Source organism: Lampris incognitus, chromosome 18, assembly GCF_029633865.1.
Source record: "Lampris incognitus isolate fLamInc1 chromosome 18, fLamInc1.hap2, whole genome shotgun sequence".
NCBI classification, from domain to species: domain Eukaryota; kingdom Metazoa; phylum Chordata; class Actinopteri; order Lampriformes; family Lampridae; genus Lampris; species Lampris incognitus.
The window spans coordinates 1,557,706-1,567,794 of record NC_079228.1 but is presented as its reverse complement, the minus strand read 5'-3'; the positions used below and the strand labels follow the sequence as shown (position 1 = coordinate 1,567,794).

Genomic DNA, 10,089 nt, shown 5'->3' with positions numbered 1-10,089 from the left:
GCTATAGCTCCCTGAGCGACCGCCTGCCCCTCGGGTTTGCTTTGGCTCATTCTGGCTTCGACGTTCTGTTACGTATCTCGAATGAAGACCAGAGGCCAGTGGTGAAACCCAAAAGAACAGACAGACAACAGCGGACCGGGATAACCCGAAGGGCGATTTAATGCAGGGGAGGAAAAACAATCAATACTGCCACAGGGGATAATGACAGGTGAGTCTGAGGTGGGCGTTGTAGAGACGATGTGTGCCTGGCTACCAAAGTCCGAATCCGTAAAGCGAGGGGTTTTCCGAGGAAGTCCGGGTCCGAGATCCAGGAAATCAATCCGAGTAGGAGGGGTCCAGGTAGAGAGACACGGAGGGAGATCGCTGGAGAGGTCCGGGCGGGGAAAAACGTGAAGGTCGCTGGGGGCGAGGAGCGAGGGAGACGTGGGGAGCCGTGGAAGTCGCGGAGGGAGAGTCCTGGGAGGGAAAAGAGAGAGACATGAAAATAGACACTGGGAATTAACAAAATAGCAAGAGCAGAGCGCAAGGAACGCCGGAGGACTTGTCAGAGCTTTACCACAGGTTGAACGTCGAACACAGATGGGCGTTCTGGCAGGCTTCTTTGTAGAGTTCTGCCTGATTACCGCAGGTGTGCCTGATGGAAGATGGCAAACACCTGGTGCAGCGCAGCGCTCGTCTCCGCAGAGCGCAAGCCGAGCACTCGGATGTTTCCGGCATGTCCGAGCTGGGGGAGTGGCTTGAATGTGCTGGGGAGGCAGCTCGGGGCGACGTAATCGCAACACATACACCTCCTTTATTCTCTCCTTCACTTCATATTTTATTCTAATATTCCCCTAAATCATAACCTGCCTCCCTATCTGTCCTCTCTAGCTCTCCCTTTAACCTCCTCTCTTATATCTGCCTCTGTTATAGTCTGTTTCACATTCTCCCACCACCTCCCAGTGTTCTCACCAACCATCCCTCCCACGTTCTCAAATGTTCTCACCCACCATCCCTCCCAGTGTTCTCACCAACCATCCCTACCAGTGTTCTCACCAACCATCCCTCCCACGTTCTCAAATGTTCTCATCAACCATCCCTCCCACGTTCTCAAATGTTCTCACCAACCATCCCTGCCAGTGTTCTCACCAACCATCCCTCCCACGTTCTCAAATGTTCTCACCAACCATCCCTCCCAGTGTTCTCATCAACCATCCCTCCCACTTTCTCAAATGTTCTCACCAACCATCCCTCCCAGTTATCCAAAGGAATTGAATCAAGTGCAACTGGACTTGGTTATATTGCCGTGAAGACGTCTCGCCTCTCATCCAAGAGGCTTCATCAGTTCCTGCCTTTCTGACTAGACCAAGCTAGTCTGACTGGCTGGTGATGAAACTCAGATATTTAGCCTCTTTGGAGTCATTATCAGAGCTAATGATGTCAATGGTTCTTTTGTGTTCAGATGTTTAGCAACGACAGTCGTTATCAGGGCTATTGATGTGCATGGCTCTTCTGTGTTCTGATGTTTAGCAACGACGGTCGTTGGAGGTGTTAGTTTCAACTTCGTTAGTGCTCCATTAAGTGGTCATGAGTCGTTGGAGCCGTTAGTGACCGACTGTTGTTCTTGGAGGCTAAGCTTTTGAGTCTCCTGGGTAGAGATGAAAGGACCACTGAATGGAGCACTAACGAAGTCGAAACTAACACCTCCAACGACCGTCGTTGTTAAACATCGGAACTCAAAAGAACAATTGACATCATTAGCTCTGATAACGACTCCAAAGAGGCTAAATATCTGAGTTTCATCACAAGCCAGTCAGACTAGCTTGGTCTAGTCAGAAAGGCACGAACCGATGAAGCCTCTTGGATACGAGGCGAAACGTCTTCACGGATATATACCAAGTCCAGTTGCACTTGATTCAATTCCTTTGGATAACCATGACCTGGATGAATGAGAACATTCACAGACATCCCTCCCAGTGTTCTCATCAACCATCCCTCCCACGTTCTCAAATGTTCTCACCAACCATCCCTCCCAGTGTTCTCACCAACCATTCCTCCCAGTGTTCTCACCAACCATCCCTCCCACGTTCTCAAATGTTCTCACCAACCATCCCTCCCAGTGTTCTCACCAACCATCCCTCCCACGATCTAAAATGTTCTCACCAACCATCCCTCCCAGTGTTCTCACCAACCATCCCTCCCACGTTCTCAAAACTCCTGCTCTCTCTCATCGTTCGGTGCATACACATTCAACAGTTTAATTATTTACCTAAATACTAAAAAGTAATCCCTATCATTCTCCCCTCACCATCATCCACACATTCTCTAACATTCTCACCTACACCTCTTTTCACTAATATATCAACCCCTCGTCCTGACTTCACCATTGTTCACATACATTTCTCCATCCATTCTCTCTCCACCTCTCTCACACTCACCTCATCCCAATGTGTCCCCTGCAAACATAAAATATCAGACTCACATACCATGAAGCATTGTTGTCTCCTATCCCTTACCCCATTACCATTAAAGGAGATGGTGTTAACCATTACAAGTATAAATGGAAAGAGATGCCCCATTTTTATCATTCTGTATTTTTTTTCTCCATTTTCCCTTGACTCTTTACAACTTTTCTCCGCAGTGGCTTTTCCCCCCATGTGTTTGCCACCTTTTCAAATGTATCCCCTTCACTGGGCCATCGTGCCCCCCCCCCAACCCACCACACTGCTGCCAGGTAATAAAGATGTACAGTATAGATAGTCCTTATGTTGTGTTGTGTTGGCTTCCTATGTATCTATTCTGTATTAGAGTTATGGTTTTGGGAAGAGTTAAGTTTTACTATGTCTTCAAAGTTTTTTTTGTTTGTACAATAGTGTTCTAGAGATTCTGTATCTATTGTTATATGAGATATTCTAAATGTTCTTACAGGCAGAGGCTGGACAAGATGGCAGCCAGTGATTAAATACACCTGCTTCTATACAGTCACTATGTACCTGCACTGTTACTCTGCACCCTGAGGTGGGCAAGTACACGACTTGGTGTGTTTGTACTAAATCTTATAATGACTCACACAAGCACAATAATCTACAGGAGCACTTTGGATGCTTCTCCTCTTCTAACTGCATGCCTGGTTATTCTGACACCTTCTAGAACTGGTCTTCATATTACTCAAACAAACTGTTCAACTTTTATTTTATAGAAAAAATACCCCGAAGGGCTTTATACAAAAAGGCACAGTTATTCAATGCATCTTTAACATGTGTACATATGTGTATTGTAACAGATCAGTCACAACACTGATGATATTTGGTGGGAGAACCATCATCATATAAAGGCCATAGATATTTCCACACAACAATTTAACCTTGATTGAGTCGAGATACTTTGATTAATATAAGGTGCATTCCTTGATGTGTGAACATGTACAACCTTGTTTGGCACCAAGCATAAAAAAATATAAGGCTAATTTATCAACATCTTCAAAAAATGTGTAAAAAATGCAGGTTATTTAAGGAAAATGTTCAGAGTATCAAACAGAAAATACTTTTTAAAACAAAGAAAAGGATATATCTTGTAGGCAGTAGTAGAGCTAAGGTATCATCTGAAAGTGCAATAAAAAACATTTTACAGAATACTGGGTACACAGGAACACATCACATAGAGAGAACATATATTCAACATGCAATAATTCTAGAAATGCAACCAATATTCCCCTTACAATGTCTCACAGAACAGTTTTGAAAAATAAATCTCTGGCATGGCTTAAACAAAACTAACACAAGTTAGTTTCCCTTGTGAAATCCTTCTGGGAAAATACACAGTATGTTTAAAATTTCATCTCGATGGACACAAAAACCCAACAAGCACAAGGCTTCATGAGCTGGGGAACGATGAATGTGAGATATCTTGGTCCTAGGAAAGCATTCTGGAAGGAGCAGCTTATTCACAAATATAACACCACAAGTTTGTGGCTTGACCGACAAGCTCATAAACCTGAAGAGCACCACAGGAAAATTCAGCAATAGTTTGGGTGGTGCAGCATGATATAGACAGCCAACAGTAGAGGCACAAAAGACTTCTAGCTGGTCTGGACTTCACCCATGATGTGTTTTCACTACACAGTGCAAGCTATTCATCCAGCACTTCTCAGTAGTTGCACTCTTTAGGGGAGCCAAAAGCCTAGAATGAAGAGGTCCCATGAAGCTGAACCACAGTCCTAGATTTACTGCTGGAATTCAGCAAACTTTCAGCATATTTGCATTGCCATTGTACTCCTCATCAACCTGCAGACAATGAAAGAAAGACCAGTTACATCATCTGTTCGCAAAAACCATTTCATATGAGGTCAGTTAGGGGCAAAACATGATTTTAACTCCTACGGTTTCCTACCTCAGTGTATGCTGGTGGAGGTGGGAACGGAAAAGCTGATGTGCTCATGAAAATTGGGCTGTCATCAGTGTCAATGTCATCCAAGAGAGGAGTGAGGGGCTGGTCCATGCAACAATCACGGGTAATGTCGCAATAGCTTGGTGGTGCTGATGGCATTCTCAGGGACACCCAACTCTGGGAGGCACTGCTTGCCGAGCTATCCTGGCTGCTCACACTGTTACTGCGACTGCCGAGGCCAGCAGTTCCAATTACCAGGGGCAATTCCAAAATCAACTTCTCACTGCCAGGAATGTGGATGTAGATCTAGAGGACAAATTGTATAAAAACACTTGAATCAATGATTCTATTTCAAAAAAATCCCATTCATAACGTCATATTTGTCTGAATAAACCTATAGGTGAGCTAAATTTAACTTTGCATTGGGATTCCTGAGGAATTAAAAGGCTTACCATAAGAGCGTATTCTACGCGGATAATGTTACAACTCAGAATGGAAGGTTTGATCTTGGGCACCCTGATGGTCTTTCCTTGCCAGGCATCACACATGCCTGTGATGATATGGTTTCCACGCACTGACGATAGTTTCTGTCGGAAAACCTTTGTCCGGCCATTGGCTTGGTAAGTGTGCTTGGAGATGATGGCAGCCTTAGGCACCACAATGCGGGAGCAAGTGTTCTCAAACTTGGCATTAATGTAAATGTCTTCACCTTCACAGAAACCCCGTCTGTCAATTTTGGCATTGATTGACACCTGGCCATCAGGGATGAACATGCAGGTCACCTTCTTCTCCTTCACCCCACCTGTGGGAGACTAGGCAAAGTGGAAAGGGTCACATACTGTCCAGTAGATGAATCCATATCAAACATTTCAATCCATAGAAGCAATACCGCTTAACTCGCACATTCACCGTATACACCGTTGAATCGGATTTACTGAGTTTGCACATACACCAATCAGCCAAATGACACAAAGTAACTTTGAACCAAATTAACCTCTGTGTGTTATTTGTTTTTGATACCTGATGCAACACAATCACACTAAAACCAGCCATTCCTGCTTGAATTTAAAAAAATAAATCAAACCTGTTGCTTGATATTTGGAACAAAATTTATATTCAACCAGCTGAGTTTGAAGAGAAAGTTAAACAATATCAGTACAACCGGTTTCACCCAATGGACCGCTCTCAGAGCAGACAGCAAGTGTATCGGTGTCACTACCACATACACAACATGATGTGTTGGGCTGGGTGCTCACACTGGTGTCCTTTTACAACCACAACAATCTTGATTCCTCTGTGGTGGCAGAGGAACATAAAATGTTGATTGGGTCCAAAAAACATTGTGGTTTGCCGACTGCTGTCAGTATGTCAAGATGCAGTAGCGGGCTGGGTTAGGGTCTGCTGAACAGCAGGCAGCTGGGGAGAACACTGTGCTCTTTAATTACATCTCTTCACCTAATTTGCTTTACAAGTGTGTCCCAGAGCTCTTAACTAGGATGTCTTTAGGCTCGATATGACCTAGCTGCAAGAGCTGATCATCCCAACACACAAGACTTGTTGTTTTATTACCATGTGCATTACATGCACACTAGGAATTTTACTTGGTGTTACTGGAAGAATTATTAATGCAAGAAAAATACAGTCTTAAATAACATAAGTATGCAACACACACACACACACACACACACACACACACACAAAACCATTTGATATCTAAAGTAAAATAAAATGAACTCACCAGCAAATCTGGGGTGTTAACATCCAAGGGCTCCTCCACCTCAAAGTGTCTTTTGCACTCTAGGGCAGGCTGGGCGGGCCTCTCCATCAAGGCTTTAACATAGTATTGGACGTAACCAAATCTTCCCTTATAGGATGACACAAGTTTCCTGTGACAACAAAAGAAAAATCTCAAAATAATTCACATTATTTATTTTTATCGATTAAAGTGCCCTCCTTTAAGTCAGTCAAGTCACTTAAAGCAAGAGAAGATGTCTTACCCCTGCTCTGGGAGCTCAAATCCAAACATATATTCATACTTGTTGCCAGGCCTCAAGATAACTGATCCATCACTGTCTGTTAAGAGAGAAGGATTTGACTTACTGGTCATGTACGGAAACACAAGGCTCTCGTTACTGTACTGTACTCAGCGTACCACTAAAGAAATAAGGGAAAGTCGGCTCCTCTCTGTCAAGAAAGATGGAATAAGGGTCAACTTTTAACATAGCTTTACTCAGGGGACATATGCTTAGCATTGCTAGTCAGCCTCTGAGGTAAAAGCTTCCTTCTGGATTGTGGACCTGAAGAGGAGGAATGGAAACTTCCGGGACTGCGGTATAGCTAGTTTTATATTGGGATATTTGGACTTCAAGCTTCCGTAGCTCAAGCCCGAAAACTCCAAATAAAGCAACAGTAAATTCTCAAAGTGGCACTGTAGGCCATCAACTACAGCTTCTTTTTTTGCAATAAATACTTGTGGTTTTAAGACTGGAAATCACATTGAGATCCTTCATCAATCACATTGATGAACTGCGTTGACGCACTGAGGGTTTAGGCACTGACAACAAAGTACAATGACAAGAAATGTAGGAGACTGAGATTGCCTGAAGCTTCTGGTGAATGTCAATAATATCTCCTAAACTCAGTCCACTGCCCAAGGATCTTATGAAGACAATATTAAAGCTTTTAATGTCCTTTTTATCAACTTTTTGATTTTAGGAAAAGGGGGGATGTATGTTTCATTTCATTTTGCTTATATTCTTATTAAACAACAACAAAGACATTTTGTCTTGGTATCAATTTGGTCAAATAAAAAAAATCTAAACTTTGTTAATGGGGTGAATATTATGAGAACTAACACCCCTACAGGGAATATTCCAACTTTCAGAATTTAAACCTGAATTAATTTTGTCAAGAAAAACTGCAATAAAATCACAACCATGATTATTAATTTAATTGAACATTTTTTAGAGAAAAAACTCAACGGCTTCAAGCTCAAACAATCAAAACCAGAGGGCGCCATTCAGGCCATACTAGTCAAGTCAGTCAAGTCAATTTTATTTGTATAGCCCAATATCACAAATAACACATTTGCTTCAGTGGGCTTTACAGCATATCTTTAAATTTGGAAAATGTTCCTTTTGTCTAATTTGCCGATTTTTTTTTTTACAGAACATTTTCAATAGCTTCCAAACCGCTTATAGAAGACAACTAAAACCAGCACTACGCATTAGATCGCCTCCTACTGGCAGTGCTTCAACTTTTAAATTTTGATTTTTTCTTTTCTCTCTGATTTTGAAATTTTTTACATGACATATTCAACAGGTTCAAAACTGTGTATAGAAGACAACCAAAACCAGTACCACACATTAAAGGGCTCCCTTTTGGCCATACTACACCTTTTAAATTTGGAAACAGTTTCCCTGTCTAATTTTGCTGATTACTATTGTTATTATTATTTTTACAGAAAAATGTCAATAGCTTCCAAACCACCTATAGGAGACAACCCAAACAAGCGCCATACGTTTGAGAGCACCCTACTGGCCATACTACAATTTCGAATTTTTTAAAATGCTTTGAAAGCTATTGACATTTTTCTGTTAAAAAAAAAATCAAAATCAGACACGGGAAAAAAAATACGAATTTAAAAGTTATGGTATGGCCAGTAGGGCACCCTCTAGTGTGTGGTGCTGGTTTTGGGTGTGTCCTATAACTGGTTTGGAAGCTACTGAATTTTTTTGTGTGTGTGTGTGTGTGTGTGTGTGTGTGTGTGTGTGTGTGTGTGTGTGTGTGTGTGTGTTAGACCGAGGAAAAATGTCCAACTATGAAAAGTTGTATGTAGTATGGCCAGCAGGGTGGCATCTATTCTGTGTGTCTAGTTATAGTGCTCTCCTCTTCACTGTTTTGAACGTGATTTTTCCCCTCATTATTTTTAAAAAAAATTAATGCAGGTTTAAATTTTTAAACCTGAAAGGCGTAGACCTGCCAACGCGGTTCCATCCTTTTGTGTGGCGCTGATCTAGGTGTTCCCATTTTTGTTTATTAAACTATTGATTATTTTCCAAATAAAAAAATTACCAAAATTTGACCTAGGCAATATTTCCATATATCACGAGTTGTTGTGGGAGCTGTAGGTGTCCCTCGGTCTTGTCGAGTTGGATTTACTTCTCTGCACGTCTTGTTGCTGAAGGTAACGTTGCTTTTTTGAGAAACACATTTCTGATGGAGAACCTTGTGGGCGGACGGCCCCCTACGTCTCGGCAGCAACAGAAGCACAGAATTGACTCTAGTTGTGCCCAAGTGCGGTGAAAGGTATTCATTACGAAAGACTGCGCTTATTTCTGCGGCTGCAGATCGTCGTCTGTCGTGCCAGCAGTCGGAATGTGTGATTTGTCTGATCATTTGACGTTTCGCTCGTGAGCCATTGAAGCCCAAAATCCGAATATCCCGATATAAAACTGATTTCTATTGATTAAACGTTGGTTGCCTTGTTTGCTAACAGACCAGGTAATTTGCTTACGGGTTTCAACGCTAGAATTACATGACAAGCGACAAAGAAGCATACCTGCTGGCTGGTCGTCCAGATGGACAACCTCGTCATATCTGAAGTACTCCTTCTCCTCTCGGCAGCGCTGCCCTCCTTTGGCGTATTTCACTTTAGCGCATCCGATACCAAGTACACGCAGAGCCGAGACCCTGGTGACGTCGCCCACTTCCACCACGACCCTCCCGGCGACTTTGTCTCCGCTGCAGTAGAAAGTCTTGCTGGGGTCGCTGAAAACAACTTCGAACGTTTTAAGTTTCTTCGTCATAGCAACCATGATTGCGTAAACAAGTATTCAAAGTTACGATGTAGCTACACGAAGTTGAAAACTGATTCTTCGCCGAGCCTTTCAACGTTGTGGCTGTTAGGTATTATCACTTCACCGATCAATTTATCGACTAAGCTTTGTTAAAATCATAACGCTAATCCAAATCTTAGTGGACGCAATAAAGTAACCTGCCGACAGCGAGTTGGTGAGTTGTAAACAAAAGGAGGAATCGGACGCTTATAAGCCAGGGACTAACCCAGTCAGCAGCTTTGTTTGTTCACTTCAGCGGTGCATGTGGACACAGAATGTACAGCATGGCTCAGCGCGTGCACGCCACTCTGATTGGTCGAAAAACGTTGTTTGTGTCACAGCGAACCAATCAGAGTTTGAGTACGACGCGTGGACACCGCATGGCTGGGAGTTTCAAGTGAATGCTCAGATGTGTCAGATAGGAAATCAGGGGAGTGGTGGGGGGGGGGGGTTTCTGAGGAGGTTAAGACAAGGCCGAACTTGAGAAAGAATTTTTTTTTTAAATATAGTGTATTTTGATTTCATGTTAAGTTTTAAGACATGTAAGAGAGTATGCGAAACCAAACATCAAATGAATGATATGAATATAATTGGTTTGGAAAAGACAGAAATCATCACATTATTCGAAATGATTTTTAATTGTTCTTTGAGACTACCAATCCATTTTATAAGGATCATGTCAGGGGCCAGAAAGACAACGAGCAGCCTTCAATTTCCACAAGGACAAAAACTGCTTAAATTAACAGTCTGTAAATTGTTTTATAGACAGTAGTATGGAGTACTTGTTAGCACACACAATTTTAAGATAAACCTGTCAAGTGGTTGGACAGACCCATCATCCATTTAACTGTAGCAGAGCTGGAGACTCACAGCAACATTACTAAGG

At 42.5% G+C, this 10,089-nt stretch overlaps 1 protein-coding gene across 1 annotated transcript; it reads right to left on the bottom strand.

Moving 5' to 3' along the window:
- Positions 1–3,154: 3,154 nt before the first annotated feature.
- Positions 3,155–9,443, bottom strand: LOC130128511 (thioredoxin-interacting protein-like). Its single transcript, XM_056298113.1, has 6 exons — positions 8,927–9,443; positions 6,363–6,438; positions 6,104–6,251; positions 4,818–5,177; positions 4,369–4,671; positions 3,155–4,262 (listed from the first exon to the last, which is right to left on the bottom strand). Exons 1-6 carry the CDS (start codon positions 9,180–9,182, stop codon positions 4,215–4,217), a joined length of 1,191 nt encoding a protein of 396 aa, XP_056154088.1. The 5' UTR covers positions 9,183–9,443; the 3' UTR covers positions 3,155–4,214.
- Positions 9,444–10,089: the final 646 nt, after the last annotated feature.